Source organism: Centrocercus urophasianus, unplaced genomic scaffold (assembly GCF_019232065.1).
Source record: "Centrocercus urophasianus isolate 14NV4802_14NV808 unplaced genomic scaffold, USGS_Curo_1.0 seq_30, whole genome shotgun sequence".
Taxonomy (NCBI): Eukaryota; Metazoa; Chordata; class Aves; order Galliformes; family Phasianidae; genus Centrocercus; species Centrocercus urophasianus.
This window is the reverse complement of record NW_024884867.1, coordinates 4,728,746-4,751,014: the sequence shown is the minus strand read 5'-3', so window position 1 is coordinate 4,751,014 and position 22,269 is coordinate 4,728,746. Positions and strand designations below refer to the sequence as shown.

The window sequence follows — 22,269 nt, the reverse complement described above, 5'->3', positions numbered from 1 at the left end:
TGTCACGCTCACCCAGCGGCATCCAACGCCTGCTGGTGTGCTGGCCTGGATGCATTTAGGATGCTGCTTCATTTTCCAGTAAAAATCTCACATTTATACCTCTGCAGGGAATCCTGGACTACAGAAACCATAGTTCTGCAGTGCTGTTGGGTTGTCTGGATGAGCAGCATTATAAAGCCCCAAGTCAGATGATGTTAATGTTTAAATGAATAAACAGATGAAGATGTTGGATGTTAGGATGGTCCCAGGAGCATATGCACATGAATTAGCAGGATTGGATGAACAACCAAATAAAAATACAAGCTAGACACGAGATTCAAAGGAAGAGGGGCACCTGAAGCAATTGTTTCATCACTGCTACCAAACTGAGAGGCTGAGTTACTCTCCTTAGTGCCCTTCTATCCTATGTACCAATAAATTCTGTTTTTTTTTTTTTTCCCATGATTACAATGTATTGAAAATTTATTTTTCTCAGAGTGTAAACTAACATCTTCCTATGAAACGTTAGCAAGATACAAGCATAATATCCTGTATTAAATAATTTCCGATACATATATAAATATATTACTATGACATCACACTTTTTTTTTGTTTTAAATTATAGTCTCTATTTTCTCTCCAACTTAAAAAATATTAAGACGAAAGTACATACAAAATCATTTAGTCAACAAACTATTTTTAAAAGCAGATTTTGAATTGGGAAGGCCACTTCTCCTGCTGGCCGCCAGCAGAGGTCCACGCATTCTGTGGACTTCTGTAACCAACGTGCTGCATAGAACGGCTGAGGTTGGAGGGGACCTTAGAGATCATCGAGCTCCAACCCCCAGCCGTGGGCTGGCTGCCCCCCACCCCATCAGGTTGCTCAGGGTCCCATCCCAGCGTGCTCCCAGGGATGAGGCACCCACAGCTTGCACACAGTTAGGAGACAGCTTCACAAAATGCAGTGCTGGGGTACCAGCAAAGTGCTCACTGCTCCTATTCCTGGTGCACCCTTAGTGCTATGGCTTCTTCTCCACATAGCCATGGTAGCAGCCAAGAGAGCAAACCAGATTCTGGGGTGCAGTAAGCGTAGCACAGCTAGCCTGTCAAAAGAGGTGATTCTCCTGCTGTTTAGCTGTACTGTGGCCTCACCTTGGATACTGCATATGGTTCTGGTCTCAATATAAAAATGATGTTGAGGTCCTTGAAATTATCTGGGGGAGGGCAATGCTAGCTGGTGCCCCGTGCCTGTCAGTGCTCAAGAAGCATTTGGTCAATGCCCTCAACAATATGCTCTAACTACTGGTCTGCCATGAAGACTTGATGATCTTTGGCAGGTTCCTTCCAACTGAGCTATTCTGTTCTGTTCTATTATTCCATTTGATCATTCCATCCAATCCTACCCCACACTGTGCTATCCTATCCTATCCTATCCTACTCTACCCTAACCTCAGGAAGAAAAAACGATGGTAATTGTAAGTGTACTGCATCACTATGGAGCCAACCATAGCAGCACAGGTCAGCGAGGAAGGCACCAGGACAGGGGCTGGAATGTGTGTGAGAGGTGGTTCCTTGTGATGGTTTTGTTGTCAAAGCATGTGAAGCTGTGACCCATGCTGTATCTGCAGCCTGTCCAACCTACTGAGGGAACTGCTGGCGAAGAGCTCAAAAGGCCGTTCAGGTAACGGTCCAAACTAATTCCTGTTCTGCAGTCATTTTCTGTTCGTTGAAGTCAATGCTGCAAATGCTAACGTGGTATTCAGGGCAGCTGTCAGCTGCCGGTGTCATAGAGGCATTTCTGTGTGCTGAATCATGTGGGATTATAACAGTTGTGCATGTCAGGCTTTTCTTCTTCTTCTCCTAAACCCTTACAGCAAACGTGATAAAGTGCCATTTAAATGGGTACCATTTGCATTGGCCACATACAACTGCACCACTGAAGAGTGAAGAGATGAAAAAACTATTTTGTCCTTACTTTTGCAGCAGGTAGAAATCAGTCACTGGGTATTCTTTCAAGTTATTGGTGTTAATTACGTGCTTTATGAATTTTCCTTTGACTGCCTAGGTCAGACTGCTGGAGAATTTTTGGTAAGAAAAGAAGGCAAAGCTTCCTCACACTGTGCTCACAGCGTAACTCTTTGGGATCTGATTTTATTCTCTCTCTCTCTGTTTTCCATCAGTGAACCAGACTAAGCACGGATAGAAAGCAAACTGTTTTGCTGCAGGTCTTTGTAAAAACTGACTGTTAAGAAGGCAATTTTCAATGTCTTGTTAAGTCTGAAAGAGTCAATGTCTTTTAGTCCAACGTGTAAGAGAGAACCAATGTACTTCACAATTCTTGCTGTCTTAATCGTTGGCAATACTGTGATTAACTTTTCCTGTAACCTTTCCAACAGCTTATGCAAGAAATTACTAGCTGCTTCCATGGTATTCCACTTTTGATATAAACAATTCCATAATTGCTGGCTTAGCGAAGTTCTGTTTCTATTAAGCACTTATTGTGCAATTGTTCAGCTGTCTCTGGCACTCATCTGTGGTACATAAATGGAGCTGGAATCAATTCAGTTCAGGCAAACTCTAGATCTATGTAGGTTGCTCTGAAAGTAATGCCTCCTATTTATTTCCATACAAATTACAATAGATACAAAGAGCACGATAGCACTATTTGACAGAGGAAATTCTCAGCTATAAAGCACTATTTTTCAACATAGTCACCACTATTAACTATGCATTTTCACCGGTGATGAGCAAGAGCCTGCGTGCCGTGCACATAAAAGCCTGCGCCAGCAGAAGTGACCCACAGCTGCCGTGCTGAAACGCACCCCCACCCCTCACTGCGCTCACATCCACTGCTGGATCTCCATAAGCGTTCAGCAAGCAGCTACGAATGTCAACGGGGTCATTTTTTTTCTGCATGGAAGAATTCATCGACACACCTTTGCTTTATACACACTTCCACATCAGACACCATGCTGTCAGTGCCCCTCTGCTGCCATCTGTCACTCGGCAGTGGAATGGGATACCGGTGGGAAGTTTCAACCTCTACTGCCGCACCACCGCCATCAGCCACAAGGGCGCCGACGCCACGAAACAGGAGGCATTACTTTCGGAGCAGCAAGGCACAACGTGTCGCCGTTTGGTTTTTAAGTGCCCTATTTCTGTCAATGAAATCTACAGCCCTCGTGAGGGGAGGAGCTTTCCATGTTGATAACAGGAGGGCAGATACTGACTGTGAACTCAGTGACCTCTGGCAGGCACATAGCAGTGTCTGCATGCTCACGTGTCTGCTATGTTATTGAGCATCAGCATATTTAAACTCATATTTACACCCTCTGTCCTAACCAGGTTTACAGAACTTTAATGGCTCTCACTGAATTCGCTCTGCCGTAGCTGGAGGAGCTGCTCATGAATGCCAGCTGTTCCCAACAACTTATCTGACCTGCACTGTCATTATGTTCTGAAGTATCTCACAGGGCTGGACTTGCTGAGGCTGACACACTCACTGCTGATCCCCAGTGGTGGGATGAGAAGTCAGCATTGTAGGTGAACAGATCTTCTACCAAAGAGAAAAAACAGTTAATGCTGTCTGTTGCAATCAAAGAGAAATTATTCCACAGATCAAATCCCCGCTGATGTTTCAGTTCTTTGGCAATTAAGGGCATTAGTCTTAAAAATGTAGCTCTGCTTTCATTTCACAGGCAGGGGAACGCTTTCTTCTCGCAGTAATTGACAGCACTGCAGATCTGATGAGCTCCAGATATTTGAAAATTATTGCATCGCTTAAATCCATTGCCACCAGTATACAAAAGAGAACAGCAGACAGACAAAGTCACGCAAAGGACTTTGGGAATTGACTTTTTGGAAGACAAGTATGAGAGTGGGAGGGAAAAAAAAAGGGGGGTTATTCCCAAATCACCTGGATTTTAAGAAGATTGGTTCCTGTAAAATAAAAGACACTTCAGTTTCCCACCAGTGGGTTGCAGTCGTCTTGTTGGCTTCGCAGCTGTTTCTTGAAGATGGATATTGATGTGGATGGCCGATAGAATATACTCCAGATCTCTCCAGCAGCAGTAACCTCACTGGAATCCTCTATTTCATTTGCAGGTGGGATCTGATGGGATCTGGGAAATAAGCATTACCTCATGATCAGTGCTAAGGTACCAGGGAAGCTGCTACTATTAGTGTGATAACGTTATTTTTGTATTGGCAATGCTGATAAGTTCCACTATATCTACAACACTTATTTTTCCCCCAACATACTGCACAGTTGTATCAGGATTTGCAGTGTTGGTTGGTTTTTGACCAAACAATGGTATAGAAAGATAGTAATAAAATCAGTTTTTTAACCTGTGTGTTATGCCACAATACAAATTCTTACGTTTGTGGGGTTTTGGGAATCTTTTCAATATTTAATTAAAAGAAAGTCAATATTAATAAGGGCGGTGAGGCACAGGGTGCCCAGAGAGCTGGTGCTGCCCCATCCCTGCACACAGCCACGCTCAGGGCACGGCGCTGTGAGCACTGCTGGAGCTGTGGGTGTCCCTGTGCACTGCAGGCAGTGGGAACAGATGGCTTTTGGGGGTCCCTTCCGACTCCAACCATTCTATGGTTCTCTATATGTACACACATAGTATGTATATATTGTATACAGGCACACTCTTGAGGATATAAATATGTATCACGTAACTTGATTTTGAATCTGACCAATATGAAAGTATCAGGAGGCAGAGAAATGAAGTGTACCACAAGGGAGAGCAGAGCTGAGATGTCAATTCACCCAGGACAGCTCTGCTCTGTACTTACTTCATGGCAACGTGGAGAAATATCTTGGCCAATATGGCTGTAACGCTTAGGATGAGCAGTGCTGTGAGGCTGTATATTGTCCACTCTGGAAAAGAAAAATGAAAGGAGAAAGGAGGAGATGGAAAAGGAAAAGGAAATGAAAAGAAAACAGAAAAGAAAGAGAGAAGAATTAAAGAAAAAAAAAAAGAAAGGGAAAAAGAAAAGGGAATGTGTGTTATTTCCAACTCAAATGTAAAGATGCCGTGAAAGTTGGTTCCAGACACACAGCACATTTCAGTGGCACCTCCCCCACCCATTCACCTGCTCCATCTGTGTCTACAGCCCTCTTTGTAGAACTGCAGTCGCTTTTGTGCACTGGGATATCTGAGCTGCATGCAGTATCCAAGCTAATTCGAGGCTCTATCAATGCATGCTCTTTTTTTTCAGCACCTTTTGCCACCTCCATGAAGTGCTCTGACTTCCTATCTGATTTCACTGCTTCTACAGAGTAAGTAACAAAGCAGAGCAAATGAATCTCATCTTAAATGGAGATGACATTACCAGGCATGGAGCTGCTGGGATGGCTTGGACTGGTCGTGATGACATAAAGTATCTTTGACGACCGAGCTGCGTTGATGCTGAAATTTGTGTGTTCATTTCTCTTCTCTGAAAGGGTCTGATTCGCTGCAATCTTGGTTTGATGCACGTTGTCCTTCACAGCTGAAAACACAACAGTGTGATTACATCAACAACTACACAGGTGTAACTGGGCTGTGCTTTGTACTTTACAGCCACATGCTTCTCTCTGGTCCATTTAGGGAACTGCAGGCAGCACGTTCTGTCTGATGTCAAATTTGGGCTTCACCCAGAAGGGGTTCTCAGAATGTTTGTTTCCACTGCTGTTGATCAGAGCAGTGGGACTGAAGGGCTGCAGTGTTTTTCCTGATGACCTTTTAGATAACTGGAGTGCATCACTGGTAAGAGCTCAGTTGAACCAAAGATGCTGTTGGACTATCATTATTTGCTGTTGTTATTGTTGTTGTTGTGTTGTTTTGTTTTGTTTTTTTTCCAGCTCTTTTATTTTCCAATCTGTATTGATAGGTAGATGCATATAGGACTGACTTTTTGAAGGTGCAAATGTTGCTGTGGATGACGCACAGCTGACTGGAGTTTTTGGGTGAATTACATGCTTTAACGACACACTGAAATGCACAAAGAACAAGGCTAACCTCTTACCTCTGTATCTGATAGCGAATCCCTGGGCTTGGTTGATTTCATCTGAAAAGAAGTACAGAATAACAAAATCCAAGGAGATGTTGAAGGTGTGGGGAGGCCGATTCTTCCCATTAAAACGAGCTAGAACATGATAGGTATAGCCATCCAGCAATTCCACCATGTCTGTAGCATCTTTGATTTCAAAAAGGACAAAGCTGAAGAGGATTTGAGATGCTCCTGGGACTTGTATGGTCCAGTAGCAGACTTTGCCTGTGCCATATGTGTCAGGAAAATCTGGGGAATAGATCACAGCTGTAGCAGAAGTGTAATTCCCTCCACAGGCACCAATAAGGGCTGTGAAACAAAGAGGAGGGGGAAAAGAAATTAAAAAAGAGAAACCAGTGCAGGCAATGCAACCATCACACACAGCTTTCCACTCTGTGGAAATAATGCACAAACTTTAGGGCATGCACTTGGGTGGGCCTTATGCATGAGGGCATTGCTCCTCCAGTGTCTCTTGGCCTCAGGTTATTTACCTCCCACAGCACTGGGAGCAATGTATCATATGGCATTTGCTTGGGATATGTTCCTTCTGGCCCCTTACTCTGACTCAGAATCACAAACAGAAGAGTTTGGCTTTATCTGTACACCCTCACATCAGGCATTTATCCACATCAGTAACCCAACCCCAAGCCTTCTCAGAGCAAAATAAAGTCTTCATGTGAACGATGTTCTAGTTCGTTAATAGTCTCTGTGAGCATTTATATGTGCCTTCTGAGCATCCTTTCTCCTGATCAACCTTATTGTCATGAAGTAACTTGAGTAAGTGCCTGTTATGAAGTCTAATGCAAATCTACTGGATTACTTGCTACGATCCGATCCTTTAAGCTCAGTACAAAGATGTGCCCAGTGACACTTTACAATCCGTAATGATTGTTCAGGGTCATAGTGCAGACCTATTCAGCAATGAATCTAGAGAGGAAGTTCAATGCCAGCCAACTGATTTGATGGATATATTTATATATATATACATATAGATGTCCTTGGAGGCACCCATGGTCAGGGGTCAGGGCTGTGAGCACTGATGGAGCTGTGAGTGTCCCTGTGCACTGCAGGCAGTGGGACCAGATGGCCTTTATAGGTCTCTTCCAACACAAATGATGCATGTATTTGTATTTATATATACATATATGTATATATCCTAAACATTCAATATGAAATAGTATATTTCAGACAGAACTGTTTGAATCAGAATGATCACTCCCCCATAGAGTTCTTCTCTCTGAAAGCTTAAAGCACTGTAATAGAGTCCTTGGAGAAAGTAAATACATGTTTTGAAGTGTTTCAGTTTTCACAGGGCTCTGAGCAAGGCCTCCAATAAATGCAAATTAAAAGCGAGCTGGGGGAATGAGGAAAAGTAGAGCATGTCTGCCAGAAAATAAAGTGAAAACACTTCTCTTTTTTTTTTTTCTGGAGCACGGCCTCGTCATAACAGCAAACCTCACACCAGTGCTGCACTATAAAAGACCCCACAGAGGGACTGAGAGTGCATGAAAGAAGGAGAATGTAAAGAATGCGAAAGATCCCACCGAGGTACAAAGGCCCACAGAGAATCTGTGTTTGGCACTCACTCCGTGCTAACAGCTGGTGATGTAGTTGAGTAGATGGAATTGTTTGAATAGACTGTATTGCTAGAATTGAAATTGGACTGTGGGTGTCGTTTGCTCTTTGCAACTGGCTTGTAGGTGTTGCCACGGTTGGCTGTGCTGTTTGTAACAACTGAAACGCAAGGTGTTCTTCAAATAGGCAATATTAATTATGAATGCTAATGGTTAGTGCTCCACAAAATATAGCAGCTCCCCGTATGGAATAGAAATAGAATAAGAGAATCAGAATAGCTCTTAGGTTGGAAGGGATCTTAAAGCTCACCCAGCCCCAACCCCTGCTGTGGGCTGGCTGCCCCACAACACTCAGGCTGCCCAGGGCCCCAACCAACCTGGAATGCCTCCAGGGATGGGGCACCCACAGCAGTCTGGGCAGCCTTCCCATCCAGTTCTGTGTAGAACTGGAAGAGTTCTGTGCTGTGGGTCTGAACGTTACAGCTTTAGGCCATGACAGCAGCACATAAACACACAGGTAAAAGTTACAGATGGGTGTAAAAACTTCAGTTTAAAGACACAGAACTCTTCAATGCCACTGCATCTCTACTGTCCCTATCTCTTCTCTACACTCGGATGTTACACTGAGGCCCATGGGACTCTGCAGGTGAGGAAGAGACAGAAAAAGGATAAGACAAGAAAAAGGATAAGACAAGAAAAAGGAAGAGACAAGAAAAAGGATAAGATAAGTGTTGTGTGTATAAAGGACTTGGAAATGATGAGCTCAGGAAGCCAGCAGGTATCAGGAGTGAGGGTTCTGGGCGAACAACACAATCTGTAGATTAGAAGTCAGTGACCTTGGGGAAGAGGAATGAGATGAGCAGGTGTTGCTAATCAGCAAAACCAAACAGGTGGTGGTTACTAGAATGACTTCTTTTTTCTACTCACCAGAAAAGACAGTGCAGGTGCTCAGGGTAACAGCTGGCTGAGCCCTCGGTCATTTCAAAGAAGAAATGCCCCAAAGGATGCTTCTACTCATCATGAATTCAGGAAGCCAAGAGCAAGGGAATCAGTGGATATAGCAGCATGAGCCTGCATGCTAGTGCAATATGGAAAGCACTACAAAGCTCCATTGGGGGAGAAATTGAAAAAAGTGTAGTATTATAGAATCAAAGAACGGCTTGAGTTGGAAGAGATCCCCAGTGGCCATCAAGTAATAGGAAGGAAGATTTCCATGTATAAGAAATTATGGAATCAGTGATGGTCAAATAGCAAACTTGACTTGTTTGCACCTTTGCTGTACACCCTTCCCCAGCACCGTTCTTCTCTGTTGCGTTGCATTGTGTAACTGAGTTAGAGCAAGTCTTGTCTGGCTTAATAAGGAAAAACAGAGTGTTTGTGAGAGCAGAGTTAGCACCAGCTCTGGAGAAGTAAGAGACAATCTCTGGAGCGTGGGTCAGTTGCCTAAGCAGGCGTTGCTTCTTTGAAGAGCTATTTCACATTATTAATGGATGGGAATTTTAAGCTGAAGTGGAAAGCAGCTTTATTTTATACTGAATTTAGGTGTTTTTCTGCTCAACAGTTCTCATTGCCTTTAAGCCCTTTCCCCTAATTTGCTCAGCATTTGAGGCCTCTCCTTTGAGGAAAAACTCAGCCTGTTTCAATACTTACTGTCGAAAAGAATGACTCTGCCATCCCCACCACAAGGCTGAGTATGGTCTCCAAAGCAAACACTGTTGCATTCCGTACTGGCTGCCTCCCCGTATCTCCAGTAGTCAGGGTTATTTCCACAGAAACAGGCATAACCTGATTCCATGCCTGCAAACTTTGACAACAAAGATGCATAAGGAAGGGAGGGGTCATGTTTAAAGGTGTAACAGCAGGAGGTTGTGGGAACAAGCAAGCTGGCAGCAGAATGCATGTGCTTTGGAGAAGTTGATTAGTCTGTGGTCAGAGGTCCCACCACAGACTGAGCTGTTAGGATCCTGCTTAAAAGTAGCAAGAAAGCTGGAATAGAGGGCACCTAGAGCAGCATACATGCAGCCCGAGGCAATTTCTCTTCACTCCGTGCAGCCCAAGCATGCCAAAAGGTTGGACACCCGTGATTCAGTCTTTTAAAACATTTTGTAAATGTACATCAAAGAAATCACCTTAAATTGTTGACTTCGGCAGGAACTGATGCATGCCTGGATAGTAAGTTTATTGGAGGTCTCACTGGTGCCAGTCAAAGTAGGTGGCTCTCCATGATCCTTGTAGCAGCCCAGATTCCCTGGCACTGGCAAGAATAACAGACAACAGTCGTAGAAACATTAAGGTTGGAAAAGGCATCTAAGATCACCATGTCCAACTCCAACCCAGCCCCACCATGCCTTTACCATCAGTGCCTCAGCTCCACGTTCACTGAGCACCCGCAGGGATGGTGACCCCACCACCCCCCTGGGCAGCCTGTGCTCTCTTCAAGACACCAACCACTTCAACTACTCTCCTGTTACTAAGCAGCTCTCTGTGTTTTCTTCTATTGGTTTTACACCGCGAGAAATGTTACTCTAGGTCATGTTTTCCAAATTTTCCCAGGGATAAATGACAGGAGATGCATCACAGCCTTGTAGCAATATACCTGCAATGCTCTACAGCCGTCTGCTCCCAGTGCCTGCAGTGCACAGGGACACCCACAGCTCCAGCAGTGCTCACAGCCCCGTGCCCTGAGCGTGGCTGTGTGCAGGGATGGGGCAGCACCAGCTCTCTGTGCACCCTGTGCAGTGCCTCACCGCCCTCAGTGTCAAAACTTCTTCTTTATATCCAATCTAACTCTCTCCTTTTTTAATTTGAAACCATTTCCCCCCGTCCTACCAGTGTTTCAAGGCTCACTGATCGCTATGGGTGGTCATAAAGAGAGTTTTTTCTCTTCAGGGCATAACTCGTTGTTTTGTGGGGGTTTTTTTCTGTGCTTTTCATCTAATCACTGGAATTTAGCCATGACTTCTAGAGAAACAGTGTGGAGTATGCTTCTGTGTAAAGGACATGAAATTATCCCTTGTCTAATTGTCATGTCTGCTCACACACTTAGAATGAAATAGAGAAAGAAAAGAATTATAGACATAGAAATAAATCGAATAATTCAGTTGGTAGGAACATCCAAAAATCATCATAGTTTTGGTTTATATTTTGCTTTGTTTCCTTTTGTCTTAGCAAACTGAGTGCCTCAGTATTTCTGTCCTCCCATATGCATTCAATAGGAGTGCAATAATATTTTCTGAACTGAGCCATCTTCACAAATGGCTCAGTTCTGCTTTGGGTTTGGGAAGTCCCACTGGTGAATTTCCTTATACCTCCCCAGTGTGCAATGAAACATTTCCCTAAATTCACAACTTCTATTTGTCCCATTCTAGCAAAGATGATCTTTTACCCATTCTTTTGGAATAGCTCTCAGTGATCTGCAATTGAGGATGACTACAATACCAGAAAGAAGAGCAAAGGAAAGAACACAGTTAGGAAGAATCAAATTCAAGTATGTGTGGGGTTTTTTTTTTAATTCTTAGATCATGTTACTTCAAATATTGTTGATAAAATAATTTTCTTTCCTAAGAATGATACACTTTCAACACCAAATGCTTGCATGGATTTATGGCTTGGATATGCCTTGCAGCAGCAAGCTTCTAAGCACTGCGAATTCAAGTTACAGCCTGATTTAACATACCTTTGGAAATTCCCATTTACAACCCCACCCAGCTGGGTACATCTGGACAGATAATTCTCAGAGAGCTCAGTTTTCTGTAAAGCACATTATTTCACTGCCCAGAAAACAGTTCCTAGCCACCAGTCTAGCTCCATTTGCTAGAGGACCTGGGATTTCTAAAACCACGTACTAATACTTATATCTACTTAATAGCTTTATTGGTGAGACCCGTCAGCCATGTCTCCAGAAGATTAATCCTTCAGTGTTTCCCATGCAAAGAAACCAGTCTCAACCTTTGAAAACTCTGTGCATTTTGTAACTAAATAAAGCACAGCAGCTGGGTAAAATCCTAAAGCCAATTAGTCTCCTCAGTGTCCCAGTGAGCTTTCAGCTTTCTCATATCTAGCAAACAAAATCTGCCACGTGGTTTGGAATAAGCAGTTGTTCATGGAGAATCACCAGTCTAGCCCAATAGTGAACAGCAATTTCCAAGCCAATATTTTTTGTTATTAAGTCAACAAAATACATAACCTCATGGCTACGTGCTCCACAGAGAGCCAGGAGTACTTGAGTAGGCCCACATCAAATGATTAAATGACCTGAGACAACGCAGAAAATACTGGCTACCATACATGTACACACGATTTCACTGCATCCCTTCTCCCTCTGCCTACTGATGGGCTGGTCCTAAACCTGAGACACTGCTGTGTTGCTGCTGGGAGTTAATCAGCAAAGATGGTATAAACATAACAGTGTTGTCTGAGTCTGCTTTGGGCAGCAGGTTGGATCCGATGATGTCCAAGGACTCTTCCAACCCAGGATATCCCACAGTTCTATGTGTGTACATTAAGTATTTATATGGATAATAAAAATATTTCTGTGACTGATTAATTCCTCTGACCTTCAAAAACCGCTTTATTCCCTTTTATTTGTTTATACCCACACCAGCACACAAGAAAAGAAGAAGGAGGAAAGGAAAGACTAAGCTCCTAGTGGGGCACTGCCCATTGGGAGCCCCCCCTGGGACACCACTGTCCTTTGCACCATGACAGCCATTCTCATCTACCACTGCTGCATTCCACACAGCGTGTTTACAAGTGCAGAACGTGTTTCTGAATTCAGCATTCTATGTGAAGTCCATGTGAATAAGCCATGATAAAATCAGACGCTGAATTGTAGTTGCAGTGAATCACTGCATGCAAATCTCTCTAGGGAACAGAGAAGTTTCATGTTGTTGGTGTTACACTGGCGGGTATCGTTTGTACTAAGTTATACTTGTTTTTTCTAGTAGCAGACATAATTATGGAAAGGTTGCTTACAGGACACAAATTTTTAACTCCCCAAAACACTGAAATGAGTTTTCTTCACAAAATTGCTTTCTTATTCCACCACAAAGCTCAGTTTTGTATTACGCAATTCACAGGTTTGTTAGTTTTGAGGTTTATCACTGTGCTTACTGAAAACAGACAATACAGTAAGGAATAAGTGCTTTTTTTTTAATTACACGTCATAAACCATGAAGTTTGCATTAAGACTTGGATGGACTTGTAGTGCACATTTTGTTGCTATAATTCCTTTTTCTAGTATCCAATTTCAGCGCAACGCTCGAAACAGCTGCTACTGGTCAAAAGGGTATTTTGTAAATATAAATCTGGATTATCTGTGCAAGTAAGCGTCCAAATATAAATCCTCATCCCCCCCATCACAGAGAAAATGAGTGAGATTTGTTTTACAAGGATTCCTTGCATAGAACAAATGAAGTGGAGAGGATTTGCCTTGCTGGGGACGTATCCAGAGACTTTGCTCAAAATCTGTCAGCTTTAAAGAAAATGCAAACTCTTTAATTTGGGACCCAGACAAATTTATTAATTATGGGGGTCCTTCTGAAAGGTACTTCCTTAAATCAGAAGCATGCTGACATCGGGACAACTGCTCTGATTTAACAGTGTATGCAGAGGCAATCTCGTGGACATAGAGGCACAGAAATTAGAAGAAAAATATATCAGTGATCAGACCTAATAAAATGTTCAGTTATGGGTGTTAATACTGAGTTATATGTTTAAAATGTGGTTCTTGAGAACTTATCCTGGAGCATCCAGGAATGAAAATCTGGGAACGTATTGACAAGAACCGCGAAAGGAGAAACGCGTTTTGGATAAGGTGAGCAGCATCATACATGGGTAACATCAGATGCTGGAAGGAATGTTCAGATGAATAACTTGAGAGCGATCTGAATTATTCGTCTTTTCCCTGCGTCCACTTCTACTGCCCCTATTTCTTCCTAGCCGTTCCATAGCTGTGTGCTATCCACATCAAACTAATGCTACCCATTTAAGAGATGAACCACAAGTGATGGAGACACAGACATCTTTTTGAAAACCTAATTAATCATTTCCTATCCATTCTTCTCCTCTGGACTGTACTGAGCTAACGGCATACTTCATCAGATTAGAAAAACTAGAAGCACTCCATATGTTTTGAGTGCTTCCCCATCTTCTATTTTAATGTAAATAACGTAAGCCACTAATTCTGAGAGGCGATGAAGAGAGCAGCAATGGAGGAACAACTACACAGCAACCTTGTCATTAACTCCAGAGATCAGTTTCAAATATTGCTTAGTTTGCAAATGAAAATAAGCTGATTGGCCTTGTCCTAGTTTCTGCTGGAAAATCACTACCCACTGCTGTATAACTGCCAACCTCCGCTCAGCAGAGACACAGGCCTGAACTAATTACATGGTTCTCTTACTTCGGCAGGATGGAATCTCACAATATTTCCAATATATTCCATCCTCGTGCTCTGCAATGTAGCACCATGGGCTGACATCTCCATCAGGGTTCCTGGGGGGAAAAAAAGAGAGAGAGCGAGTGAGTGAAAATATGCCATGTAAAAATAAATCTTACTGAACCTGAGTTTCACACTGTTTTTGCTCTAACATTGAACCCATTGCAATTACATGCCAAGAAAACAACAGAAATGGACAGGATGTTCAAATCACTGTAGTTATAACACGTGAAGCGTGCTGTGATGCCTCAAACATAACTTCTCTGTTATTCTACCAATGGTACTTGTGTGCTGAGCCAAAGACTCAGGGTTCTGATCGCAGGATAAAACAGGATACTCATGGTTCAGACATGCTTCTAATTTGTGCCAACTGCTTAAAGCTGCATCGAGGCAACATTGGTGGCAATGAGATAGTCCTTACCTGCAGTAGTTGTGCTCACCGAGCCCTCCTTCCCCATTGGGATATTTCAAAGTATTATAAGGGTGCTCAAAGGTCTCATTCCAAAAGAGACAAGGCTTCCCTGCGTGTTGGGAGGTCTGGTTCTGTGTGCCACGGTAATCGGCCCCATTTGCTGTATAACATTCTGGGAAGAAATGGAAAGAGAGAGAATAGAATATATGTAGATTTGGTGTTTACTTGCTCTTCCCTTGCCCTCTCTCCCATCCCCAAGACTCCAGTTTCCTTTCACTAACAGATTTCCTCCACTGTTTAGGCAACTGAGGATGCTGTTTGCACCGTAAATTTTCCCATAGACCCAAACACCTATTAAAGGGATTATGATTTCACTATTTAAAGAGGGGAGATTTAAACAGGATGAAGCTTTGACACTGAGGGCAGTGAGGCACTGCACAGGGTGCACAGAGAGCTGGTGCTGCCCCATCCCTGCACACAGCCACGCTCAGGGCACGGGGCTGTGAGCACTGCTGGAGCTGTGGGTGTCCCTGTGCACTGCAGGCACTGGGAGCAGATGGCCTTTGGGGGTCACTTCTGACTCAAACCATTCTAATGGTTTGGTTCTATGATTTTTACTCAGTTCTTTATAAGATACCTTGGTTGGGACTGAAGTGTGATTAATACAATCAAGTACATATTCTGAATGAAAAAAAAATCACATTTTTTACTGCTTTCTCTTTGTTTTGCTTGTTAGGTTGAATTTGTAACTTGCTGATTTTCCAAACATGACAGTACATGACATTATCAGTCTGCTACTTATCAGCACACTGCCCAGCTCTCATTCCAAATTAACTACGTTTGTGAACATCCATCCCTTACAAAATGAAAGACTTTGTAGGTGTGAATCTTGCAAACATTTATATCCTGATTTTAAAAGTTCTTTAAAAGATGCCCTATGAAGGTGACTGATCACTAGAACAGGTCTACCGGAGAGGTGATGGATTCTCTCTCCTTGCAGATATTCAAAATACATCTGAGTATGGTCCTCAGCAAGTTGATTCAGGTGACCCTGCCTGAGGTGAGGGGATGAACAAGATGACCTCCAGAGATCCCTTCCAACATCAGTCATTGTGTGGCTCTCACAGAATCATCACAGAAGGGTTTGAGTTGGAAGGGACCTTTAAAGCTCACCTACAGTCCAACTCCTCTACAATGAAGAGGGACAATCTACTCTGATCCAATCTTCCAGAAACAACTGCCATAAAGAATCACAGAATGGCCTGGGTTGAAAAGGACCAAAATGATCATCCAGTTTCAACCCCCTGCTGTGGGCAGGGTCGCCAAACACCAGACCAGGCTGCCCAGAGCCACATCCAGCCTGGCCTTGAATGCCTGCAGGGATGGGGCATCCACAGCCTCCTTGGGCAACCTGTGCCAGAAAGAACATAAAGAAATCAATTTTATTTGATAACACTTATCATCCATGAATTTATTAAAAAATAGTATTAAAATGCAACATTCTGTGATATACTTAAAATGTTGTCCTGTTTTCCGTGGCCATAAGCATGGCCCTGTGCTGGTAGCGTTACTGGGGGAAGTCACAAACGTCTGTCCTTAGCTGCAGGCTGGGCAGCATTCCATATTATCTGACAGCATTCTCTCTTTTTATCTGATAGCATTCATTCTCATGGAACAGCTGCAGAGATATTCTACTCCAGTGCCCTGAAGGAAAGGGAGAGCATTGCACCTGGCCCTGGCGCGGTGCTCCTGAAGAGAAACTTATCTGATTGAGCAAAAAACAAGCTTCAGATTAACACTTCTCCTCACTTTAATTAACCCGGCCTCGTTAGCCGGGCGGGTGGGCTACGTGCATTTCCTTGAAAACGCAGCTCTGAATTTCCAGTATTTGAGTCACCACAAACATTTGTGTAAACATACAAAAAAAGAGGCTCTGAGTCACCGGCGGTGCCACTGTCCTTCAGCGCTTCTCCTGCTTTGAAGTGGACACCACAGCTTTCCTGTCGCAGCAAAATAAAGAGCAGAGTTTGATGGAAAGGGGGGGAAAACATAAACTGGATGGACACAATAACGTATGGTATAACAAAGCAGTTGTGAGGAGGGACAAACACGGCCAGAAAAGGTGCTTTCATCATTTTAGTGCTACGACTCTTCTTGCTTTTCAGTTCCAAACTGGAAGCAATGTGTGCTAACATCTCCCCAGCAATGTAAGGAATGCTACAGTACCTGAACGCGATCTGGCACACAGACTGAACAGAAGTTAACATCAGCCCTTGCAGGATCTGCTAAGACTGGCCCGTGCTTTAACTTGCAGCAGCAACTGCCTTTCGTTTTCATCTTCAGCCTTTTTTCTTTTTTAGTACTTTGAGGACATGGTGTGGAAGGAAGAGCCGGATCTCTCTTTGTTCCTCTTAGCTACAGCATGCTGCTGTCAAGGTAATGGATGGCTGCAACAATACCTGCGTTGTTCCTGTGCAGGCTGAGGTGTTCTTTTCACCCAGAGGGTGGTGAGGCACTGGAACAGGTTGCCCAAGGAGGCTGTGGATGCCCCATCCCTGCAGGCATTCAAGGCTAGGCTGGATGTGGCTCTGGGCAGCCTGGGCTGCTGGTTGGTGACCTGCACACAGCAGGGGGTTGGAACTGGATGAGCATTGTGTGCATTCATTAGTTTTGTTAGGGGAGGAAGAGAGATACCACGGGAAAACACTGACTATCCCAGAAGAAAAGAAACAACAAAGCTTTATTTTAAATTATGAAATATAGCAGCTGTGAACAAACAAAATCAAATGAAATACTTTTTGTTCGTTTTTTTAGAGGCAATCTAGTTGGAAACTTTCATTTGGATAATGGCAAATAATGCTCAGTGATTAATAACAGTTACTTTGCCACAGCACTGAAGTACAAACGTTTCATGTAAGCACAGCCATTCAATAAAAAGAACCTCAGCCCTACTTTCTTCTACCTTGAGATCTACTGCGTTACACTTTGTAGGGTTCCCTATAAAATTCCCAGCACTGCAGGACCCTCAGCACGCTCAGTACCTTTGTCTTTGTTCACCATGACTTCCCTCTACTAACCACCTACTGACTGCTGCATCTACTGCTTCGGGGAAAGCCTGCAAACAGCAGTAATCACAGTCAGAACCATGGAAGTCAAATAACTCTTCCTTTAAGTGATTGCTGAGTCTGGAGAAGTACCTACCAAGAGGAAAATACCAGAAAGCAAAAAGCAGAAAACAAACTGGGATGGTTGTCCACTCTGAGCGAGCGTTCTGTGTGAGATACAGGTTCACAATTAGTTTTATTAGAGCCAGATCAACATTTGGAAGATCAAACAGCAGCTGTAGTAGAAATTTTTTCCATCTGTTTCGGTTTCTTCTTCAATGTAGGGACCTTACAATGATCATTTCTGCCTTTGTTACTGTGGAACTGTATGGCTGCCTGCACTCCACATGGGCACCACTGAAGGATCATTTGAAAAATTAAGGTAGTGCAAAATGTAACAGTCTGACTGCTGTCCTGAATGAGGCACTGATGATATAACACTGAAGCTACAGAGTCTGCACTGGCTTCCAGTGATTTTCTAACATGGACATCTATGTGTTGGTCTGCAGCTCTGAAGTCCTTGATGGCAAGTCCAGTTATCTGAGAAATACTCATTCTGTGCCAAATGATGAGTGATGGAGATAATACAAACATCTTTATGTCCTCTGCAGTCTCCTCTGCACAAATGAGAGGAAAAGCAAAGAAAACAGCTATGCTCAAACATCCTTCCTCTCCAAGGCCATGGACAGGGCCCTGGGCAGCCTAAGCTGGTGGGGGGCAGCCAGCCCATGGCAGGGTTGGTCCCCTCCAACCAAAGCCATCCTGTGACTCTCTGATCTGATTTTCACCCACTGAGCATTCCTCAATGTCCATCATTTCTCAGAGATGCACTCAATGATGCTACGAATTGGAGACCGAAGAGATGGAGATTCAGGATGGTTTAAGAGTGCTCTTGTATGACTGGTGTGCATACATAGCTTTGCACTGAAAATTCAGAGTAACAAACTCATTCCTACTTCACTGAAAAAAATAATAATCAAGTTACTTGTCTATTTGTCTGCTCTGGGTAGGGATAGCAGGAGAGATCCTACCAGCAACATTCCCATGAGAAGCGGCATTTTCTTTTAAGGATATTCGGATAAAAGAATAAACAAGGCTAAATGAAAACTTCTGCCACTGAAATACGAGGTTTTGCTGCAGAAGTGTAACAACCAGGACTTTAAACGTTCTGCAAGGTTGGAGCAATAAGGAAAGGTTCCTAAAATGTACGTGGATAAGAGTGTGGGCCGAGTCCAACAAGGACTGTGTGTCAGGTGCCTGATGCATGCGTTCTAACAGTGCTTTAAGAAGAGATTCAGGTGATTTCCATTCTACCAGAGCCACTCTCCTTGCTCTTGCTGCAGCCTGCAATCGCAGCACTCCTCCTTAAACGCAAGCACTGTATCTAGGTGCAGATGGCAACAGTTACAGGCACTAACCAGATGCTGCAGTCTCTAATTTGATTGAAAGGGTATAATTAGACAGCAGAAACACTTCAATGAGAGAGTAAGGCACAGAGGAAAGGACAGAAACCACTTAACCGATGCCAAGACACCCCAGCAGCGATGGAGGCCCACGGATGGAAGGGGCACAGCACCCAATTACCTTCCTCAGATGAGAGAGCTTTTGTTTCCCTATGGATACACGAATAGAGATTCTATTATCATAGGTTGCCACAATTCTGCATGTGGGAACGCTGATTAAAACCAGAAGAAGCTTCAGGAGATCAAAGAGACAAATATGGCTTCTGTGGTCATTATTAAAAATATTTTTAGTAGCGCAATGGCTTTCTTTGAAGATGCAGTTTTATTGATTGAACCAAATGTTCATTTGCATATTTTCATAGGATTGGTCAGGAAAGAACCTTGTTCCATAATATGTTATGGTGGAAAATAGATTATTTTGGGGAGGATAAGGCCAGTGAAAGCCTGCTGTGATGCCACGAGGACAATGAAGCGGAAGGTTTCCCCTTCGCAGTATAGAGACGTTCTGTATGTAGTTTAAAAATCTCTCATCCTACACAGGCACACACACATCATCTTTTGAGGTCCTCAGCTGCTCCGAAACGGTCATATTTAGTGTAGGTTCAGAGCAGAGAGTGGTCAGAATGACATTGGGTCAAACCTCATCTTCAGCATCCATTGGCACAGCCTGGAAGAGGACAGCGGTTTGATTCCACCACCACACTTGTCCTGAGCTTCTTTATCACTGGAACTAAGAATGCATGATGTAGCCCCGGAGGAATTTCTGCTCCTTAATACACCCATTTGTTTTCTTTGTGAAGTTTTAAATCTGTTGTTCCACTGTCAAGTGTGGCAGACCGAATCCCTCCGGAAATTTTACCAGCGTGGGCCTCAGCCACTGTGCAGATGGAGGCAGTGCTCAATTGCACAACCGCTGTGGTGTGATATGACAAAATGAGCAGCTGGCAGCGTGTAATCCCGGCCTCCTTCCCACTCCGTTGGCTCCACCCTACCAAAATCCATTCATAACTCCGGATTTTGAGTTAGGCTCTGTGCATGTACTAGCACGATCCCCCGAAGCGCCTAGGGTGACTATCTCAGCCTGCTTAGAACTGCCTGCTGGATGATTTGCATGATGGCCGCTCCAGGAACACAAAGCAGAGCTGCTTTACACAAAGGTTTGGGGTGAAACAACAGCTCAAAGGAAGGAAACCACAGCACAGAGATCCGCTACTGCTGCACAGAAAGATAACAGAGAAGGGAAGAGGGGAAATCAAACGCGCTTCTGAGTGGGAAATTAAATGAAGGCTGTAAGTACAGAAACTAAAAGTGACAGCCCATTGCACTGAGTGTATAAAACAAGACTGCTTCAATGGAACTGACATTTCACAGACTTTTCAGTTTCTTTGTCTTTGTAACACAAAAAGCACCAAATTCAGAAAATCCTTTAATCATAGGCAACACATTCACCACTCCACCACCCCTTCAGTTACTGAGAAATATGGTAGGACTGAGGTTTGAGTACTGCAGATTTCAGTGACTGAATTAATACAAACTGGAAGGTCGGTGGCTGTGCTTTCTGGATCCATTATCTTTGCTACGCATTCACTCCTTGTAATATCATGTCTTTTTCCCCACAGCTGTTTGTTCTCAGTCATCTCTGCCACCTTTCGTGGCTGTGGGTGTATGCAGTCAGAGCACGGATGTGCACAGAGGTCTCTACTCTGCCTATGAACCAAACACTCCTACAGGGATATATCCTCCAGGTGCTCACGTGCAGCTGCTGTGAAACTTGGCTGCTTACACAGTGCGTTCTGTCCACAGTTGTGTTCGGAAAAAAGATGACACTCTTCAACTTCAACAGAGAAAGGATTACCAACTGTGCACCAAAAGCTGCCTGGTGGTACTGAGACTGATAATCAGACGTGGTAGGATTGATAGGATGCAGGGAAATGGTTTCAAACAAAAAGAGGGGAAGTTTAAGTCGGGTATAAGGAAGAAGTTTTGACACTGAGGGCAGTGAGGCACTGCACGGGGTGCCCAGAGAGCTGGTGCTGCCCCATCCCTGCACACAGCCACGCTCAGGGCACAGGGCTGTGAGCACTGCTGGAGCTGTGGGTGTCCCTGTGCACTGCAGGCAGTGGGAGCAGACGGCTTTCGGGGGTCTTTTCCAACCCCAACCATTCCGTGATTTTAAGTGTACCTACAAAACGTGAAGATAAGCAAGTGTCTATTCACAGCTAGAGGAAGCAGTGCAAATTCTGTATTAAGCAGAATAAGGAAGATTCAGCTATTCAGGGCACATCTAAGAGGACCGCGCATCCGGTGGCTGTGACACTCGGACCGTCCGGATCAGCCGCTCCGGACCTGGCACCGCGCACCGAACTGCCGATAAGGAAGGGATGTTATCGCAAACCCGATCACAACATCACAGAACGACTTCGGCTGGAGGGGAGCTGAAAGATCACCGAGCTGCAGCGCGCTGCCCCGGGCTGGCTGTTAGCAGCAGAGCGGGCTGCCCAGGGCGAAGCGCTGCCGGACGGCACAGCTCCGTGCCAGCCGCGGCTCCGCACAGTTCGGGGACAGACTGCAGTTCTGCCGCCGCTCAGCCCCGCCAGAAGATCTACGAGCGGCTCCGTCCGCTCAGCCCGGCTCCCCCGCGTCCCCGCCGGGTGTCACTCACTCACTCACCGGACAGAACGGGCTCGCGGCAGCAGCTCAGCGCCAGTCCCGAAAAGGCCACGACGGCGGCGAGAGGGGGCGGCTCCATGGGCCGGGGCCGCCGGGCCGCACCGCGTTCCGGAGCGGAGGTGGTCGCGGGCGGCCGGGAGGAGCGCGAAGTGCGGGAAGCGGAGGCCCTACAGCATGTGTCCTGTAAGTGCGCCCCAGCGAGGTGCCGAGTGGCAGATGAGGGATCCTATTACCAGCCATGTGACAGGAAAGGATAGAAACCAACATCCCAACCTGCTGCTCCCCGCTGAGGCGCAGAACGGCGGCGCGGCCGCTTTTCCGTTTGACACCGACGGGTTCGGGCCGTGCCGCCCGCAGCGGGGCTCCGCGGAGCGATCCTCGCGGCCAGGACCGCCTTTCGACCGGCGAGGCAGCGGCGGGCGAACCCCGCACGGCTCCGTCAGCGCCCCGCCGGCCGCGCCGAGCTCTCGGCGTCCCCCCGCGTCCTTCTGCCTGCCCCGCAGCCCCGCAGCCCCGCGGCCGTGCCAGCCTGGCGGCCCCGAGGGCTGTCTGCCAGCGCGCAGATGCGGCGCATCTTTTCTTCCCT

General features: G+C 45.0%; 1 protein-coding gene across 1 annotated transcript; it reads right to left on the bottom strand.

Annotated features, from left to right (window-relative positions):
* Positions 1–2,664: 2,664 nt before the first annotated feature.
* KREMEN1 (kringle containing transmembrane protein 1) lies at positions 2,665–21,763 on the bottom strand. Its single transcript, XM_042828745.1, has 9 exons — positions 21,684–21,763; positions 14,456–14,618; positions 13,999–14,090; positions 9,725–9,849; positions 9,246–9,399; positions 5,998–6,330; positions 5,323–5,481; positions 4,783–4,867; positions 2,665–4,100 (listed from the first exon to the last, which is right to left on the bottom strand). Exons 1-9 carry the CDS (start codon positions 21,760–21,762, stop codon positions 3,938–3,940), a joined length of 1,353 nt encoding a protein of 450 aa, XP_042684679.1. The 5' UTR covers position 21,763; the 3' UTR covers positions 2,665–3,937.
* Positions 21,764–22,269: the final 506 nt, after the last annotated feature.

What these genes read in the sequence shown, in the direction of transcription:
- KREMEN1 (XM_042828745.1), bottom strand. Translation starts at nt 21,762, where the DNA reads ATGGAGCCGCCCCCTCTCGCCGCCGTCGTGGCCTTTTCGGGACTGGCG. An exon ending in CAGAGTCATTCTTTTCGACA is followed by an intron (nt 6,331 to 9,245) that starts GTAAGTATTGAA and finishes TTTGTTTCACAG; the next exon opens with CCCTTATTGGTGCCTGTGGA. An exon ending in TCCCAGCAGCTCCATGCCTG is followed by an intron (nt 4,868 to 5,322) that starts GTAATGTCATCT and finishes TTTCTTTTCCAG; the next exon opens with AGTGGACAATATACAGCCTC.